Source organism: Nilaparvata lugens, chromosome 14 (genome assembly GCF_014356525.2).
Source record: "Nilaparvata lugens isolate BPH chromosome 14, ASM1435652v1, whole genome shotgun sequence".
NCBI lineage: Eukaryota > Metazoa > Arthropoda > Insecta > Hemiptera > Delphacidae > Nilaparvata > Nilaparvata lugens.
In genome coordinates this window covers 11,978,859-12,000,814 of record NC_052517.1, presented here as the reverse complement: position 1 = coordinate 12,000,814, position 21,956 = coordinate 11,978,859, and the positions used below count along the sequence as shown (strand labels likewise).

Below are 21,956 nucleotides of genomic sequence, written 5' to 3'. Positions count from 1 at the left end.
GATCGAGGGCCAAGCCTCAACTTATTTCATACAGACTATAGTTTTATTACTATCTGACCTATAGCTATTTCCAATTAATGATCATGTTTATCAATGTTGAGCTGAAAGCATGGAATTTTCGGCATGCTAGAAACTTTGGTGAAAGCACGTAGGTTTCTCAGAAATAATTGAAATTATTTCTTGAATTATTGTCAAAAGTAGTTGGAAAACGTATTTTGGCCTCTGAGGTGTTTCGAAATCTAGGATCACAGCTGAATGGTGTGCCACCATAATGCTATCAATTTCTGGGACCAACAAAAACAGAATACAGAACGCTTGAAAAATGCAGGACCTGCAAGCCACATGATTATAAATGTGAAAATTACAACCTTGCCTCTAATGATAAAAGCAGTGTTGTATTGCAGCCTTTCTCATGGCAAACAGCTGCTTGCCATTGAAATAATTCAGTCAAATATCTTTAAATTGCCAGCCTTTTGCATACAATTTGGAACACAATGCATACCATGCAGCTGCTCTCCTAACTTCAAAATTCCTTGAAAATCAAAATATGATCTTCCAACTACTTTTGACACTTGGAAAAATTATTTATATTATCGCCAAGAATCTTTCTTACTCTCACCACCAACTCATCTTACAAAAAGAAAAAGTTTCTAGCTTGTTAAAAGTTCCATGTTTTCTGCTTTAATAGTATCGACACTGATAAACATAATCATAAAGTAAGAATTGAATATAGGTCGGATGAAAATGGTCCAGAAACCAATACAAAAAATAAGCTCTATCTGTTATTTTGATATGAAATAACAATGCCCCATGATTCTTAGAGAAGTGATATTCAAGAGAAAAATAAATTTTCACTATTATTTCCAATTTCATCAAAAAAGTTGTATTTCTTTTCAATCCTCACGCTTTCTCCTCAATCTCCAATCCTTTCTCTTACTATTCTAGTACTAATAAGATATCGGAGATAATATTCTACATTCAATTCTGACGTTCAATTGGAAATTTGAAAAGTTTGGAATTTTACACGATTTGGCAACCCTGTAATTTCTTCGGATGGAGGGCCAAGTCTCAACTTATTCCATACAAACTATAGAACTTTGAACGTTTCTCATCTATAACCCCCGATTTTCAGTTTACTTTCTCATACAAATTTTTGTGAACTATCTTCCTCCTCTCTCTTGGTCGATTTTAAAGCATACTGACGTACAGTTGGCATACAAGGAAAATCCGCTGAATCCATAAAAGAAAATTTTTCAGGAAATCAATTCCTGATATCTAACATCAAACATTATTCCCATAATTGACTTTTCACAAAATAATTTCGTAGTAATATTCATAGTCAATAGAATCAATTAAAAACTTGTATAGAATCAAAGTTTGGAAAAATTGGACTAACTGCATTTTCCTTGTACACCCATATTACTTTCTTACTCATTCAGCTTTGTTTCTTTTCCCCGCCAATACTTTCCTTTCACTTATTCTTTTTTTCCCATCAGTAGCTTCCTACTATTCCTGCCGATTTCTGTTCTTGAATTCTCTATGTACACATACATCTACAATAAGGTGAAACGCACTATAAATGAGTCACAGCATGGTTTTCTATCAGGTCGATCCACCATCACAAATTTTGCAGGCTTCCTTTCTGAGACTGGTCCACCAGTTGAGAATTGAGATCGGGTTGATGTGATATACCTTGATTTACAGAAATCCTTCTTTAAAATGCCACGCAAGGTACTGATTGACAAGCTTCCCAAGTATGTCTTTGATGAGGCCATGACACAGTGACTCTATCCTATCTTAGTGACCACATAACTTGTGTGCAATTGCATGGTTTCAAATCAAAATAATTTGTAGCTGCCACTATGGTGTGCTACAGGGAACCATTCTCGGGCCACTGCTATTCAACATTTCTATTTTCATGAATGATGTGGTTGACTCTCTGCAGTGTAATGAACTTCTCGATGCCGATGATCTTAAGATTCATAAGAGCATCCATTCCCTGTTAGATATGTTCCTGTTACAAAAGGACATAGAAAGAGTCAGTGATTTGTCCAAAACCAACTTGATGCTCATTAACATTGATATAATGAAACAGTCCCTGAAACGAAAAAGAAACCTTTTAATGAAACGACTTGCACTTCATATTGATATTGTGAATTAGTTTCTCATCAAAGTGAATTCCACTTCTCTCAACCTCCATGATGACGGAATTTCCATAATCGATAAAATATTTTGTAAATAATTCGATAATATTGGTTCAAGATATTGACAAGAAAGATTAATCCATTGTTTGATGCTTACATGATAGATGATATACAACTGAAGCAAGAAAACACAGTAGTTGATCTTGGAGCTACTATGTGACTCAAAACTTCTTTTCAGTAAGCATGTTGATAGAATGATTGGGAAGGCACAGAGACAACTTGGCATGATGAGCTGGATCAACAGAGAATTCGAGTCTCCACTTCCCCTACATTTGCTGCACTGTACATCAGAGAGGAGTGTCTGGGAATATGCCCCACTGATCTGGCAAAGAGAAAGGATCACTCCAACACAAAGAATCAAGGATGTCCAGAGAAAATTGGTCAGAATGTTGTGTGAAAGGTGATTCCCTCAATTTCAAGGACTGCTGTTCCAGCATGAGCAGCCCTGCAACTTGCTAAATTTAGAGTCCTTGCTGTCGATAAGAAGGAAAATTGATGTGAAGTTCTTCCATAAATCTTTGCATGAAGTTCAGGAACATTCTGTGGAGAGTGTTGAGATTATAGTATAATCTCATGCGTTCAGGAGGCACCAACCTTTTCAGCCATCATGTAAGAAAAGTGAAGTCTCTCCTGTCAGAATATGCACCAGGATCACCATCATTCTGTCACCAGCTATTGACTTCTTTTATCTCAAATTTCCTCCACGAGGATGCTGTGGGAGCGCTTCAACTGAACTTCAACTCAGCTACCATACTAAAGTGTGCAGCATACTGAGGCAATTTCAAAGCTCTTCTGCTGCACTAGATAGGCTAACCTTACAAAAAACTGACTGTTATAATGTATATTTACGCAACTTCCTTGTTTTTTGTTCAAATTGAATTATAAAATAGTATGTAGAGCCTTCAGAGTAAATTTATTTCTGGTGATCATTCTCAGTCTTCTGAAAATATTGTCCATTCACTCTTGTTTGCAGAATAATTCTTTTAGCAGAGTTGTGAATAAAATGATAATGAAAGGAAACGTTCGTGTATATTATCAAGATGGAGTGGAAGTACAAAGATTGATTCTCCTCAATGGCGAAAAATTCATTCAAATAAAGCATGAGAGATTCTTAAAAAGAGAACAGAGAATTAAGTACAGTGAGTAGGAAACTATTGTCAATCAATCTAATTTATGTTTATTTTCATTAAAAACACAATTTATAATGACTCAGTCAAAGATAACACACTGTGTTTCTAAGTTAATATTTGCAAAAATCACTTCTCTTGATGATTGAGGAATTGATTTGAAATTGATTCATTCATTAGTTCAATGGGATTTGGCCACACAGTGGTCAAACCTCCAGATCAACAATCACAGGACTTCCTTCAAAAATAATACTTCCCTAGCCATGGTTCTAAGCACAACAAAAGCGTTGACCAATGATTTGAAGTGGAAGTTTTATTTGTGTGCTTGAAGCTGCTGCCATTCCTGGTCTCAACAGACAGCAATAGTACCAGTGTTTATTTCGCTCTTTTTCTCTCTTATGATTCCATTCTCAATTTACATCAGTAACGTATCCAAATCTTCTCCTCCAGTAAATCATTCCCGCTGAAAGAAGTTTTTGAGATGTTTTTTTCCACATTCCACACTTTTGACCCATCATTACTAGCTAATCTGTGAACATTAGATCTCGTGCAGTTATAAATCACAGTCTCCTCTAATACTGTCCATCAGAGTGAATTTATTCTTTCCTGTCCTGTGGTGTGGGCGAGATATCGGTGTATGAACAACTAATGCCTGTTTGGGTTGATGAATCGACAATGCTAATAATTTATTTGAAGTAAACAGCTATGCTACTATCATCAATAACTTACCGAGCTGAAAGCAGAGAAAAGTCGGGAGAAAATACTATGCTACTTAAAGTTATTAATTGCATGCCTCAATGCATGCAATTAATAGACCACACAAGTTTTCACTAAGCTACTTTGAGATATTGAATCGCAGGCGTCATTGCATTCAATTTATAATCCACTCCACAGCTGATTTATGATAAATAATAATTCTATAGTCTGATTTTTACACTAATATTGGCATATGGCTCCTTTCCCTTTTATATTATCCTTGAAATGCAGAATTTGCAAAAACGTCGTATATACTGTAATAAATCATGGGTTTTGACAGCTCCTCAAGCACATCAAAATTCAAATTTATCTACCTTTTTGATTCCCAATAATAAAATCAGGATCACGAGAAAGCCAAATTGCGCTGACAGAATGATAAATTGCAGAGCTTCAGAGTGGTGGAACTTTCCAGTCTCCCCAACAGCCGGCATTTTTATATTAGATTTTTCCACTTTTTCGAGTAGTCTCTTTTGTGCTGCTCCTCCGAACTCTCAAAGACTCTGACTGGCAAGGACCTGGACCTTAATCTAGACTTCATCTTCCAGCAAAAGCTGATGAAATGATCATCATAAAGGGGATTAGTATTGTACTCGATTAATTATTCCTCATTCTACTATCTATAAAATTATAATGTCATGCTGTTCTTCTTTTTTATAGGGATGTAAAAATAATGAATAAAATGTAGAGAATTCTTACCAAGAGAAAAGTCCACAAAATATTGAATACCTGAATAGTTTTAGTAGATATAAAAGAGCGGTTCTGGGCCCACCGAGGATGAGCAGGCATGTTCAGACATGTCTGGCCACCCATATCTAATCTAACCTAACCTAACCTATATAAATTTTCAATGTTTGATCCTTATCATGTCATGACATGTCTTATAATCTCTATGATAAGATAATAATATTTTTGAAAATAATTTTCCCTTTTATCAATTTTGCAAGTCAATAGCTGTTTAAGGTGGTAAATTCAAATATGAGATGTTCCATGGCTGATAAGCTATGAAGTTAAGCTCCATGGGCCTGGTACTCCCTCTGTAAGGGTGACCAAAGATCTTTGATTATAATTTTTGAGTTTGAAATTATTCTACAACCCACCTAAAGGTCCACTCACCTGATATCATCATTACCTGTGCACAAGCCTAGAGCTCATGTGGGCATCATCTTCAGCCAGTGTTGATAGATAAGTGGGTGAGACTGTGGTAACCATGGTAACCATTTCAAACAGATTAAAAATGTCTTTTTATAGATTTTTGGTTGCTGCTCATCTTCCTAAATTCAATGAATTAATTATTGCAATTATTATTGGAAGGTTATGTTATTGAAGCTCTATTAATCAACATTAGTATTATTTATAGTAAATGATGAATTGTATAAATGAAAAAATCATTAAATTATTACATGGGTTCACTACACACACCACACACACACACACACACACCCTCATCCACAATAATCTCATAGTAAATGATAAATTGTATGAATGAATAAATCATTAAATTATTACATGGGTTCACTACACACCCACACACACACACACAACACACACACACACACACCCTCACCGACAATAATTTAAACTAGTATATAGTACTACCCCCTCCCCACTCCTGTGGACACCTAAATATCATTTTCTGATTTTGTTTTCTCAATTTCTAGTATTATGCAGTTTTATTAAATAACAATAATTGATGAGATAAGGCTGTTTTGAATTAAATTACTCCCTTATCTTATCAAAGTGATTGTGATGCTTCTAAAATTTTCAAACACATCAGCTAACAACAACACATCAGTCAATAAATTAATGATCACTATATTGCCCTAGTGTAGTGAAACCAAACCATGATAATTTCTTACTAGCCAATGGTATTGTCTTCTTTTATTAAAATTCAATGCACTCATTTCAAATCCTGATCGAACTAACCAATGTTGTACATAGCAACTATCAGTACTTATAATGGCTAGCTCTTTAACAATGTACTCATTATAATTATCTTGATAACCTTGAAAGTCTATTATGTAACTGTTCATGATGAACAGCTCTACTATAATACTAACTAATGTAGCCTCAGTTTTTAGCTTAAAAAGTAAACTATTCCCCCTACTCCATATTAAATAACCCTATGAATCATGCCAGTAAGAGGACTATACTCCAAGATCCTATCATGAATAATTGAGCAGTAAGCTGCAGTATTATTAGGAAATTGATCAGTAGATTCAAATTCCAATCAATCAAACATATCAGTTTGAGTTGAGACACCGTGCAAGTAACACACATGGGGCTCACCTTCATAGAAAAGAAAAAGCAAGCACAACGGAAAGAATCAGTAGTACTCGTGACATCTGAAAATATCAAGTTTCTACGTTCAATTGGCTATCATGTGTTGGCGTCGAAATGGACTTATTGAATTTGGAAAATTCCATCACTTTTGATGACACAATTGAAAGTATTGAGTTTCATACACATCTCCCATTTGCTTCAACAACACTTGACGCAGGTCAAGAGATAACTATCCACATACAGAATCAGGACAGCTATACACTACCAGCTTTTAGTTATCTCTACATTGAGGGGAGATTTTTGAAAGATGACTCGGATAATGAGGCCCCTTCGAATAGGATAAAAATGACAAATAATGCATTAGCATTCCTATTTGATTAAATTCGTTATGAATTGAATGGAGTGAAGGTAGATTGTGTATGGAATCCTGGTATAAGTAGTACTCTGAAAGGATTACTATCATTCAGTTGTAATTCTGTGGAGATGGAAAATTTTGGATGGCACAGTTTTGATCCTAACAGAGATGCATCAATTGTAAATACTGATGGGTACTTTAGTGCTCGCATTCCGTTGTCAGTGATAATGGGCTTCGCAGAAGACTACAAAAAAATTGTTATTAATTGCAAACATGATTTAATTCTGACAAGAAGTAGGAAGGATGATGATTGCTATCAACATACTCCGGCGACAGCTACCTCAGCAGATGAAAAAGCAAAAATAGTTCTTGGAAAGGTAGCTTGGAAAGTGCCCTATGTCACAGTGAATGGTAGTGAACGGATCAGATTATTGAAACATTTGGAATCAGTTCGTTCAATAGGTATGGGATTCCAAACATGGGAAATACATGAGTATCCTCTACTTCAACATACACAGAAACATGTATGGGCTGTGAAGACATCGTCACAATTGGGGAAACCACGCTATGTATTTGTAGCTTTTCAGACACATAGGAAAAATAATCACAATAGTGATAGTAGCTGTTTTGATCACTGCAAATTGCAGAATGTAAAACTTTTTCTAAACTCCAAAATACATCCCTACGATGATTTCAACTTGAACTTTCAAAAAGAAACAGTTTTCATTGCTATACCATTCCTATGTCAGTTTCAAACAGTCATATTATAATGAAAGCTATTGTCCTGCCCCACTCTTGACAAGAAATCAGTTCAAAGATTCAGCTCCTGTAGCTGTAATTGATTGTTCCAAGCAACAAGATGCTATTAAAACGAGCTCTGTAGATATAAGATTGGAATTTGAATCTACTGATCAATTTCCCAATAATACTGTAGCTTACTGCTTAATTATTCATGATATGATCTTGGAGTATAGTCCTCTTACTGGCATGATTCATATGGTTATTTAATATGGAGTTGGGGAAATAGTTTACTTTGTAAGCTAAATACTGAGGCTACATTAGTTAGTATTGTAGTGGAGTTCACCATGAACAGTTACATAATAGACTTTCAAGGTTATCAAGATAATTATAATGAGTACATTGTTAAAGAGCTAGCCATTATAAGTACTGATAGTTGCTATGTACAACATTGGTTAGTTCGATCAGGATTTGAAATGAGTGCATTGAATTTTAATAAAAGAAGACAATACCATTGGCTAGTAAGAAATTATCATAGTTTGGTTTCACTACACTAGGGCAATATAGTGATCATTATTTATTGACTGATGTGTTGTTGTTAGCTGATGTGATTGAAAATTTTAGAAGCATCACAATCACTTTGATAAGATAAGGGAGTAATTTAATTCAAAATAGCCTTATCTCATCAATTATTGTTATTTAATAAAACTGCATAATACTGGAAATTGAGAGAACAAAATCAGAAAATAATATTTAGGTGTCCACAGGAGTGGGGAGGGGATAGTACTATATACTAGTTTAAATTATGGTGGTTGTGGGTGAGGGTGTGTGTGTGTGTGTGTGTGTGTGTGTGTGTGTGTGTGTGTGTGTGTGTGTGTGTGTGTAGTGAACCCATGTAATAATTCAATGATTTATCCATTCATACAATTTATCATTTACTATAAATAATACTAATGTTGAATAATAGGGCTTCAATAACAACACATTCCAATAATAATTGCAATAATTAATTCATTTAATTTCATAAGATGAGCAGCAACCAAAAATGTATAAAAGTCATTTTTAATCTGTTTGAAATGGTTACCATGGTTACCACAGTCTCACCCACTTATTTATTAACACTGGCTGAAGATGATGCCCACATGAGCTCTAGGCTTGTGCACAGGTAATGATGATATCAGGAGAGTGGACCTTCAGGTGGGTTGTAAAATAATTTCAAACTCAAAAATTATAATCAAAGATCTTTGGTCACCCTTACAGAGGGAGTACTAGGCCCATGGAGCTTAACTTTATAGCTTATCAGCCATGGAACATCTCATATTTGAATTTACCGCCTTAAACAGCTATTGGCATGCAAAATTGATAAAAGGGAAAATTATTTTCAAAAATATTATTATCTTATCTTGGAGATTAGATAAGATGTGTCATGACATGATAAGGATCAAAAATTAAAAATTTAAATAGGTGAGGTTAGGTTAGATTAGATATGGGTGGCCAGACATGTCTGAACATGCCTGCTCATCCTCGGTGGGCCCAGAACCGCTCTTTCATATCTACTGGTTCTAAAAGAAATTAATGAAATTGAAATAAATAGAAACTCCTTTTTATATAAGATAATTAAGACTTGTACAATAATAATCTTTTTTTTTTCTTGATAGCCTGAATTATATAACTTCTAACTTATACATTTCAAATTTATTTCCTTTTAAATATTGTAAACCAATAAATTTTGTATTCCTTAGAATGATTTCTCCTTTTATTTCTTTAAAATATCTGCACTACCATCTTCAGCTATGTATCTCCTTTGTAACTCTTCTCCCCTCATGGGAAGTGGTGGAGCCCCCAATATTCACAAAAAAAATTCAAACATTGGTTACTAATGGTGATACATATTGTTCTCTTATAACGTAATTAAATTGTAAAAGCTTACTTTTTGATACGTCAACAAGCAATTCAAACAGAAATATACCGGTCAAATTTCATGAAAAATCTATTAATGCATTTTGCCATAAATTTGAAACGTAAATATGAACATGAAAACATGGAAATATAAAAACATAGAGAGAAAAGCAAAACCGTCGACTTGAATCTTAGACATCACTTCACACAGTCAATTTTCTTTTCGATTCAAGGATCCAAAGGTTCGAAGAACCCTACATGTCAGCTGAAGCTTATTGTGTTCCCAAGTAGCGAACCAATACCTGTGTCCTTTACAAGAGCCAGGAGTTTTTCCCCATGCTCACATCCCATTCATCACCTGCTTGCTTTTCGCAATCCAGTGCGATGTGCTTGGCAGTCTCTTTAGACTGTTTGGTCCTCGTGACTTATGTGAGTTCCACTGCTAGCCTTTCTATAGGTCCTTCCACTGAGGGACTCCAAACCATCTCTTGTCTCAAAACTGCATATAGGGCGCCTGGCGCCCGGCAACCCTTAACTCAGCCTCTTGAACACATTTAGTACCTGGAGTTTCACCCATCCCTGGTCTCTTGAGTCTTTTCTTTTTGCCCCTCCAAAACTTTACAGGGTCAAAAGCCTCACCTCTCTCAAGAAGTTTTGCCTGAATGGCCACCCTTCTTTGAGTAGTAGTGATTTTCGGCCTCTCCAACCACAAACTCGTGACCCATATGAGTTCCACTCCTGGCCTTTTTGTAGGTCCTTCTGATGAAGCTCACCAAATTTTGTGGGTCACCAAATTGCCTCCAGGATACCCGGTCACCATCGACTCGGTCTCTTGTCCTACATTTGTCCCCAGAGTTTCACCCAACTCTGGTCTCTGGGGTTTTTCTTTTTGACCCTCTGAAATTGCCCTGATCTGGGCCAATCCCATGGGTTTGAAGGCATGGCTACTGGAGTTGCCTTGGGGTTTTGTTTATTCATGTAGTTCTCACAAACAGGTAGGGAAGTGGAGTCAACCCAGACAGAGCCCCGCATGTCCAGGCAAGGCTAAATACGACAGGAGGGCACCTGTATCCTGCAGGAACCGTTAGAGACACCATATAAAAGTACCACCCTTTAGCATGGTCCTCATAAAACCTTGGGTTGGCCGAAGAAGAAGTAAGAATATGGCCATGGAAGGCCAACAAATGGAGAAAAAAATAAAGGATGGCACAAAGCATAGTCAATAGAGAGAGTGCCATTCTAGAAATGTAGAGTTTAGAGCATATCAAGAAGAGGAATGAGGGTTTTGGAATAAGGGCTTTGGAAAGGGGGTCCCTTCAAGTCGCCTCCTATGACAAGCAGGGATACTGTGGGTGAATTCTGGCTTCCAACACATTCTTGAGTAAGATGTTCGACTCAAAGCTCTCCCAACCCACAGAGGGCACCTTCTGACGTATACATCATGACTGGCTTAATCACTGTCTGGTATATATTTATTGTTTTTCAAGTTATGTTCTTATTCCATAGAATTGGATGTAGTGCTCTTATCATATTGTTGTAGATGCGCTTTTGAACTGTCACTTCATTTATAGAAAGTTTACATATTAAGCAAGATAAAAATGAGATAAAACATATTTGAACATCTCTCATCAAAATCCAACATAAAACTCAACTAGTTATTTTCTCATAAACAGTTCGTTACCAAAAACAATCACCCTGGCAACCGGGTCCACATGATTAGTGTCCATGCAGGCCTTGCCTACATCAATATCCCCCCCTTAGGGATGTATGTCTCCAATATCCAGATTCCCTTGATAAGGTGCTAGACGATTAACGTGTACAACCTTAGGTTTGGTTCTCCTTGTAGTGCTCTTATTCACCCTTCCTCACCTTCTCCATGGAATTCACTCAATCCTTCCCATTATGACTGATAAAAATGCAGAAGTATTTGTATTCGTTATCATTTCCAATCAATCCATTCTCAGTTTCAAAATCCAGACCTGTTCATCCAAACCGCCTGCATTGTGTCTTTTCTGTATCTCCAAGCCCCATTTCCTGTATTCTTCCATCAATGTTATTATCATATAGTTCATGTTCTAATGATCCTCTGTTAGAACTTCCTATTCATCAGCAGAGAGGAATGTATGTATCTTCAGCTCAATTCCTATTGGGCTGCATTCTTGTGTCCATTTCTCCAAAGCAGTACACATGTACATTTTGAATAGGGTTAGAGAGAGGCAATAACCCTGTTTAAACCCTTCGGTTCAAGAAAATGCTTCAGAGGTTGTTTTAATTTTTAAATTGAATAGGTAATAAGAATCTAAAAATAACTATAAGCAGTAGACTTCATTGTCTCAGATACAGAGTAATGACCGGCAATGGTCACAGTTATCACAGAGTTATTCTTATCATATAGATTGCAAAACAAAAAATTACCAAAGTACATTTCATTTTTTCAGACAGACAATAATTGACAGAAAGCATAGAGAGAAGATAGCATAAGAAGATATACCATGGTATTCAAGATATTCCACTGTTAACTCAAGCCAATAGTCCTAGTAGTTTTCTCCAATGGAGCCATGTGACATTGGTAATCTCTCATACTGTGCCATTATTACACTCTCACCCTACCAAAACAGTGAAAATGGTCAGTAGTTAGAAGGAATTGGTCTTAATTAACAAAAAATTGGTTTGAAATTTTGAGCTTCAACCAACAAACATAGAATAACTCCTCATGCTTATCTTTTCTCTATGCTGAAACAACGCATTCTGGTTGACCTTTATCAAAATACTGAGTTATGATGATTTTGAACAAATTGGCACATGGGCTGCCACCCCACCCATTCCAGAGAGTCACATTCTATACTCTCTGGCTCGTGCCCAAGGGCTGGCTATTCTTTGGACACGATTGTAGCATTAAGTATAAATAGCATCAACTGTTATTAGAGTGTTTTTCTCATTCAATGTTTTCCTGATCCAAGAGAAAATGAAATTCTTTCCTATTTTTTTTTCAGTTGGAAGGCTGCAACTAGAAATACAGACTCTACCAGGGCTTGAGAAGATGCTTAGCTCTCCACCATTCAACATTCAAGTTTTGGGAAAAGAGTAAGAAAGTATTCAATTCATCATTCATATCCCCATTTTCCTGCATTTGTCCAAGTGTACTTGGAGCTTGTGTAGTAGCCTGGAGGTCCCGGGTGTTCATATCCTCGATATGAACAAAACTTTTCAGGCGAGTCACTCTTATGTTTTTGGATAGGCAAGTTCAACGATTGTTGGTCCTGGCTGAGATAACAGTTGTGAGACCCATCGACTGCTTGGAAGTTATGCATACAGAGTTGGTGAAATTATGAAAACATCTCAATATTTCCTATATAAATTAATAATTATTTTACAGCTTTGAGTTCTAAGTAGAAAAATTTTGTTCTCAATTCGGATCTTCAACTTTCTAAATTCATAATTAATTGTTTCAAGTGTTTGGTGAGAAAATTGGACAAAATTTTATAAAGTGAAGAAAACATAACCTTTTTTTGGACTATTTTAATGAATCAAAATTCGGGGGAGGAACAGTTTTGGGCTGTGCCTGTTGATCCTCCTCAAATTATTTCACATGATAATTTTGTATCATTGAATCAATAAAATAATAATGAATATTTCTTCCACAAAGATGATTCGACAGTAGGCTCCATTTGGGATCCTACTTGAATTAAAAAAACTGTAGTATCCATGTGATTGTAAGCATTTATTGCAATTCATGACAGGATGAATGATGCTCATGGACATTATGGTGAAAAAATTGTGAGTGGAAATCTTCACATAAGCAGCAGATTGGTCACTCACCAGACTTCACTTGTTATAATTCAGTCACATTCTTGAATGAGTCACCAACTAGAGTGGACAATGGCTTAAAAAGTGAGGTGAGATATTGAGGGAAGAATACTTGGGACTCGCATTACACTTCGATCACCATGATAGAAAATATCACAAGAATCCTAAAAAGGTGTCTATTTTTCCACCTATGCAAGCAAAAGAAGGCCTAGGACAATAGTATAGTGTTTTCAAGGACAATGTAGTAGCTTCAAGGATATTATAGAGTCTACTCTCCATTTGGATGTGGACATTGAATATCCATTCCTTTCATGGTCTTCCATGTCTATTCCTGTTTGCTGTTACAGAATTCCATACTTTCAAAGGTGGTCTCCCTCCATTTATTCTGTGCAGGTGTCCATACCATTCTAATTGCTTTTCTTCAATGTCATCCATTATCATGTTTTTGCGCTCATTTTATCTCTTATATCATTCCTGATTCGATCCAGCGATGTCAATCCTAAACTCCTTCTCCAGTACACCATTTACACTGAAAGATATTTTGGGATGTTAATTTGTCCAGACACCACACACTTCTGAGACATACATCATGACCTGCTAAATCATTGCCAGTCTTAGAAACTTAAGGCTGGTTTCCAAGCTTGAGATTTAGCTAAGTTCTGGACTTTAAACAGCTGCAGTCATAAAATTGGCTCTTCGAAATTGGGCGTAGTCACAGTTTTTATTATAATCCTTATTTTCTCATTCCTATATTATTGGGAACATTTTTCCTTGATGAAATAAAACATTCCTAAATAATTCAAAATAGCTAAAAATTTACACTATTTTCTCTTCATTTTATTTTGTGTTCAATTTTCCAGTCCATCAAAATTAAATTCAACATGGACTGTGACTATCCCATTCGAGAAAGCCAATTTTCCGATTCCAGCTATTCAAAGTCTATAACTTAGCTAAATCACAAGCACAGAAATAGCCGGCCCTTAGTGATCATAGATGCACTTAATTTCAGGATTTTGTAATGGGGAGGCGCTTATGAGGACAACACAGCATAATATCATAATATCAAACCCTCATAACTTTTGACACAATGATCAGATCTTCTCATTCCATAGCTCATTCTTCTGAGCTACTCAAGGTGGTTCAAAATCATGTATCATAAGTTGGCCTTAACATGTTGAGTGTGGCTTCATACTTCAAAAGGTAGGCTTGACAATATGTGCTATACAGGTCTCCTAGTTACTGTAGCTGTCTGGCCCATTGTGCTATACTACAGGTCTCCTGGTTCCTATGAAAAGATTTCTGTTGAAAGAAACTTTAAATTGGGAGTTTTCAAAAAACATATAGGGGCTCATCACACAGGCATAATTACAGCCAAGAAATAGAAATATTGTTTTTTCTTGATAATTGGGAGTAGCTCTAACGAAAAAAGGTAATAAATTACAGTATAAAATATTATTGTAGTTTTTGGTGAATGAGACTTATTTTACTCTACCTACAAGAGTCAACTGGGATATCATAAATCATCAATTTTCATTCACAAAATAATATATTTTGATGGATCTTGCCATATCCAAATATAGCCAAAACATGTCGCAACAAAATAATTTAAAAAGGGTACTGAGATTTATTTTCTTATTTATATTCAAAAGAAGCCCTAAAGAAAAAAGAGACTCCTAGTACCTGTATAGCATCTCGACAATATCATCTTCCAGAAGACGATCTGTCAATGCTGAGTAGTGTCTGTATTTGTTCAAGACCATTGAAATGGCATAATCAAGTGAAAAATAGCTTTTCAGAGTTCATTCAAGGAATTTTTATTGACAAGTGGTAAACACTACATGACTTCTAAATTCTACATTATTTCAGCCATTGTCCACTTCAGTTGATTACTCATTCAAGGATAGGACTGGACTATAATAAGAGAAGTCTGGTGAGCAGTCAATCTGCTGCGAGTGTTTATGTGAAGATTTCCACTTACAATTGTCATTCACAATAATGTTTATGAGCATCATTCTTCCTGTCATAAATTGCAATAAATGCTTATTACAATCCCATGGAGACATGGGAGTGGATCAGATTATGTATATACTTTCCATCATCAAATCAATAGGAATATTATAGAAATATATAGAAATCTGTGTGAAGTAACTGAAGTTTTTTATTTCAATCAATTTCTGACTTTGAAAGAAGTCATCATAGTACTGTACAAAAATAATAATTCGGTATCACACTTTAAGAGCTCTGTCATAAACCAGTAATATATAAAGTATCAATTAGGTAAAAAAATGTCAGTGTAATGGACCAACCATTATAATTTGAACAATGATCATGTATCAATAATCACTTATGCTATGTGAATAATGATAACATTTAATAACTGCAAAACCATTATAGTCTTATACCAGCCAAGTACTTTGAAGTGGTTGAGATACTTTTAGCCCAGTCAATAAAGGTTTTTTCGATCCGAAAATTAAATAAAAGCTGAATCTTCTACCATCGATGGAACCCTCCCAGAGGGTCATTCTCCCAAAAGTCCCAAGAAATCCCCTCGGAGCTTTCCCCCCTAGCACCCCTAAAAGTTGAAAAATGCAGGTAATCACGGAAAATCAATTATCTCTGTACCTATTGATCGGAAGCAGTTCTATTATATGCAATTCGTTTTGATACATTATGGACTACAATATTAGTTATATTCATTTTTCCAATAAAATTAACAGTTTTCTTGATAAAATAATATATATGTAAAAATTTAGGGGGTTTGTGATTTGATTTTTTTGTTATCTCCAATTAACTTTGAAACAAGTAGTTTTAAAGGAGAATGAGCCTTATATATAATGTAGCCACTGTCAATGCAAATCCATTGATGTATATTGTTATGTATTTGCGATTCGATTTGACGCTGTGGAAGGGGAAACAGTCGACGCGGAATGGCGCGGCTGACTCTCTTAGCCATAGTAAACAGCAAACTGGAAATCAATTATCTCTGTAACCATTAATCAGAAAAAAATCTATCATATGTCATTCGATTCGTTACTTTATGGACTAGAATATTAGTCGTATTCATTTCCTCAATAAATCAAACAGTTTCCTTGATAAAATAATATATAATAAGTAAAAATTTAGGGGTTTTTCGTTTTGATTTTTGTTTTCTATGATTAACTTCGAAGCAAATAATCTAAAGAAAATTAGACAAATAATTAATGTAGCCACATTCATTTCGAATCCATTGATGTATATTGCTATGTATTTGCAATTCAAGTTGACGCTGTGGAAGGGGAAACAGCCGACGCGGCTGACTCCCTTCACCATAGTAAACAGAATAATACTGCTGTCTACATTGCATCTCATTTACATTATGGCGCTCGAAACAATTAATTTTGTCTATTGTCTTGACATGCGCTGTATATAGATTTCACTTTCCAATACTCTAAAAAAATATTAGGTTCAATTTTCTTGATTTAACCATGCTCATGATAAAAATCAGGATTTCGTTGAATTTATTAAATTAATTTGAAGTGTGCCTTCTCCATACAAGTCAGAGGCAACAATTTGATAACTCTAGTTTCAGATATTGATGTTTTTCAACGATGTTTCATGATATATTATGTGTCCGACTACTTCATCTTATCCTTTTGTGAAAAATGAAGATTCAAAATTTCTTTTCATAGCTTTTCTTGTTCCATCACTCTTTATAATTTAAACACTTGATAATGGAATGAATATCATCAGATCACGTGAACAAAAAAAAAAAGTTGGGCCTACCTGAGATACTATATGATAACACTGTACTCCTGATAAGTTGAAAATTTTCAAGCTGAAAGTAGATTAATTTGTTGCACATTCGGTTCAAATATTAACAAATGTTACCAAATATTACCAATATTATCACATATAGTGAGAAAGAATTACTCTGAAGCTTTCTATTCTCACTGAACATGAAGAGGCAATACCAAGCCAGAATCGCAGTTCCGCTCAAATCATTATTATCAGAGCTTTCACATTGAAGCTATGTGACTATGGATGTTATCCCCATCTCACAATTTCCCTATTTATCCTTATCCTGATTCAGAATAAAGTAGTTGATCTCTATAATCACAAAAATCAATGTACAGTTCCTATAATAATTTTTTTTTCACATTACTATTGCTATCTAGTCTTGAGACTAATGAGCAAATTTTCATCAAACCTAATTTACTAATTGTATATAATATGGACTACAGTGAAACTCTCTTTAGAATTTCTTACTGCTACCTACTAATAATTATTATGTACATATATTAACTGTACTACTTAAGCTAGATTTCACTCAATCACTGCTCTGCTTTTTCACTAGACACCACTTTCACTGCACACCAATTCAAATGGTTTCCTTCTTTTCAGTCTCCGCACCAACCCTCCGTTGTCTAGCAGCTGGATTGCTTCGACGTTCTTGCTGAATTGCTTCGACAATTCTTGCTGACGGCTAGTCTATCTATATAGCTGGATGACTTCGCTTCCTCCTATTTTATATCATTGAATGAATAATATTCTCTATGCTTCGAACTCTCGAAGCACATATCCATTTTTTATGTAATGTCACCATCCACATAAATGGATCTCAAGTTCCATTTGAGCGGAACTGCGATTCTGGCTTGTTGTGTTGGTGGAGCCGTTCTTCATGACTTTCTGTATACCTTTGAATCTCACAGGATACCATGTTGACTCCCAGGTCCCTATGGATGTCGCTGTTCCGCACATACCAGAGAGCATCAACGATGTTTCGGAGCACCTTGTTCTGGAATCTTTGTATGATGGTGACGTTGCTCTGTTTGGTGCAGCCCCATAGTTGTATTCCATAGGTCCAAACAGGTTTGAAGATCTGCTTGTAGAGGAGCAATTTGTTTGGTATTGAAAGTGATGAGTTTCTTCCAATAAGCCAGTAGAATTTCTTGTATTTTATGTTCAGTTCTTCTTTTTTCTTTTTGACATGCTCTTTCCAGCGAAGCTTAGCATCAAGAGTCATACCTAGGTATTTAGCTTGATTTTCGTGTGGTATATTAATTCCATTGATGTTGATTGGAAGGTACACAGCTCTCTTGTTGGTGAAGTTAACATGAATCGACTTTTCCTCATTGAGCTTCATTCTCCACTTTTTGGTCCAGTCTTGTATCTTGTTGACAGATCTCTGAAGCTTCGCTGTTGCAATACCAACATCACTGTCTACTGCTAGTAGGGCGGTGTCATCTGCGAACGTGGCTGTGGTATTCTCCTCCAAATTAGGGATATCACTAGTGAAGAGAAGATAAAGGACTGGTCCTAGAACACTTCCTTGCGGAACTCCTGCTTTTATCTCTCTTAGATCAGAATATGAATCTTCATATTTGACTCTGAAGTACCTTCCTGTCAAATATGATTGCAATATTTCTGTAAATTGCTTAGGAAGCATTTTCTTCAGTTCATTAAGAAGTCCCTCATGCCATACTTTGTCAAAAGCTTGCCCTATGTCGAGAAAAACTGCTGAACAAACCTTTTTCTCTTCCAAGCTCTTCTCTATTATATTAACTATCCTATGTACTTGATCAATTGTGGAGTGTTTTTTTCTGAAACCAAATTGATGATCAGGAATTAATTGCTTTCTCTCAATTATTGGCTTGAGTCTACTCAATAATATCCTCTCAAACAACTTTGATAACACAGGTAACAATGAAATTGGTCTGTATGAAGCTACTTCATATGGTTCTTTTCCTGGCTTGAGTAACATTATAACTTCAGCTACTTTCCAGACTCCTGGTACAAATCTGAGTCTGAATGAAGCATTCAGGATGTTTGTTAGCTTGATGAGTGCTTTCCTTGGTAGATGCTTCAGGACTAAGCCAGTTATCAGGTCAAATCCTGGAGTTTTCTTAGCATTCATAAGTTTTATTTCCTTTCTCACTTCTTCTACTGAGACATTCATTAGTTCTTGATTTTCCTGCATGATGTTACCTTCAATTTCTAGATCTTCTTGAGCTGCAACGATTGGCTGGAAGACATTCACAAGATGATCAGCAAATGCCTGTGCCTTTTCTTCATTATTCTTGGCCCATTGTCTATTCAGTTTCCTAATAGGGGGAACTTGTTGGATGGGTGTTTTTATCTTCTTAGAAGCCTTCCATAGTGAGTAATCAGTGTTGCCTTGTCCTGTCAAATTACTCAAGTAACTGTTGATTGATTCATTTTTGATAAACTGTATCTCTCTTTTCAGTTCCTGTGTGAGAGTATTCAGTAATCTTTTATCTTGAGGAGAACGTGAATGCTGCCACCTCCTTCTAGCTCTTCTTTTCTCTGCAATCATTTCTCTTATTTCCAATGGATAATTATTTCCTACTGTTCTTCGTTTCCTAGTCTGCGGAGTATTACACCAGGCTGCCTGTTGTATATCAGTAACAAATTTTTCCAGCTCCTCATCTATTTGATCTGCAGTTGTTAATGGTGAATTCAGGTTAATTCTTTCCTCCAACACTTGCTGAAAGCCATCCCAATCTGTATACTTATTAACTAGTGTGGGATAATTATTTTGTTTTTGTAAAATAGTGTCACTCAACTTCAGAATAATTGGAGAGTGGTCTGAATTGAGATCAAAACTTTCCTCTACTTGCAAAGAGCTGATAAACCCTCAGACCACAAAGTGAACTATCTAAAGTGTCCCAGCTATGTGAAAGCATTGCAACAATCAATTGATCGAACAAATTATGGAAGTGCTTAAAAAGATAAAAAATTTCCAGCTCAAAATCATCAAATAAATTCACAGCATCAAATATAAAAATAGATATTCAAGATTTCCTATCATCTATTAAAAAAACAGAATTAATAAAACAGTCAGCAAAAAGTAGGACGTCTTTGATTTTCAGCTTTGGTCAATATACAGATTTTAATTTATCATTAGCTCGCTGGAATAAAAATTGTTTACGTATTTCAGAAGGCGTTGCACATTCAATCAAGAAGAAAACGCTGAGTCAAGATGAATACAATAGCTTACCTACTGTTTATTTACGGAACGTAAATAATAGCTCAATTCGTTTTCATCTTGTTAAAAATTCATTGACATTGATATTAGCGCAAAATAATAACAATGAGGCTCAATTAGGTATCCGTGACCTCTTACTGGTAATAGACGAATATGCATCGATAAATAAATACAACATTACGATTGGAATGGATTCTTTTGATATTGACTCCGAGTTTACATGCTTGGACATTTTAGGTTTAGTAATTAAAACTAAAAACCTGAATTATGTATTCTATTACAGAGGAATAAACAATCTAAAGTTCTTGGATATACCACATGAAAACGATGGCTCTGAAGATTGTCCAAAAGGATACCTACCGTATGATTCTATTCTTTATGCTTATTTGAACAGTATGATAGAACTCAGGAACTTTATTCAACAGTATGATGTTCTGAATGCGGATTTATATAGGGGAGTACTATCATCACTGAATAGTAATATCTCTTCTTCAGCAGCATGTATTCAAGAGATAAGGCGAAACGAGATGAACATCTACGACAATCGACTTAAGACTTTCCTGTGGCCGACATCCACTACATATCGAATGGGCTTCTGTTTAGAAAATGAAGGAAAATACGTACACTACAATGAAACAACAAAGTCATTCTTAACTAAGGAAAAGTATATTCTAGTCAGTAGAGACACCCAAATCATGCTGAATGCTGAGCTGCTGAAGAATATTCTAAAAGTTGACATCACAAATTGTAAGATGCCAAAAATAACTTGGATGGATGGAGTTCCAGGGTGTGGTAAAACTCACTTTATCCTTCAGCAACATACACCAGGTAAAGATCTCATTTTGTGTCAGACAAGAGCTGGAATAAATGAAATTAGGCAAGAGGTGAATAGAATTCACAAAAATAAATATGAAAGAATAATTAAACAGGATTATAGAACAGTTTCATCTTTTATAATAAACGGATCAAAAAAGCAGTACAAACGTGTTTTCATAGATGAAGCAGTATTAATGCATGCAGGTTTCGTGGGATTTGTCTCATCTCTCGCTGGAGCTTCTGAGATTATTCTGCTAGGAGATTCAACCAAATACCTTACATAGAGAGAAGTAAATTAACAGCTGAATGGTCACACATTTCATCTCTCTGTGAGAAGAGAATCCATCAAACAGTAACTAGAAGGTGTCCAATAGACGTCTGCTACATCCTTTCCAGCTACTACCAGGACATTGGTACGAAAAATGAGGTCCTGTTATCCGTCAGACCTCCAATAACAAATGGAGAACTTGGACCACTTGAACCTAACACTCTGATTCTTACATTCACTCAGCTCGAGAAGAAAACAGTGCTAGAAGAGCTGCAATCAAAACTTCACCCTTCAGTTAAAGTCCATACAATTCATGAAGCACAGGGCTTGACTCACAAGAATGTAGTTCTGATAAGGAACAATAAAAAACAACTTGGAATATATAACAGCACACAACATGTAATAGTAGCAATGAGCAGACACACACAAACCTTCAGATATATCACAACAGGGCAAGAAGATTTAGTGCTGACCCTAATTCGAAAACTAAAGGATGTTAGTGAAGAGTTTCTCTTAAGCTGGAATGAAAGAAACATGGGAGGGATTAATGAGAGTTTAAATAATGAGTAACAACAACTTATCAAATTTGCTCAGCTTCGAGGATCTTGATTATTTTGAAGAAATAAACGATGAAGTGATCAACAACAGTCAACAACTTTGTGCAGCATTGAGTTCTTGTGATTTGAGCATCTTCTGTCTCAATATAAGGAGTATCAGAAGA

At 35.6% G+C, this 21,956-nt stretch overlaps 1 protein-coding gene across 1 annotated transcript in view; it reads left to right on the top strand.

Annotated features, from left to right (window-relative positions):
- Positions 1-21,956, top strand: part of LOC111055472 — a 215,978-nt gene that overhangs the window by 127,462 nt on the left and 66,560 nt on the right. Inside the window, exons 10-11 of the mRNA XM_039440765.1 lie at positions 3,178-3,343; positions 12,353-12,443. Coding sequence (XP_039296699.1) covers positions 3,178-3,343; positions 12,353-12,443 — 257 coding nt within the window. The remainder of the gene's footprint in view (positions 1-3,177; positions 3,344-12,352; positions 12,444-21,956) is intronic.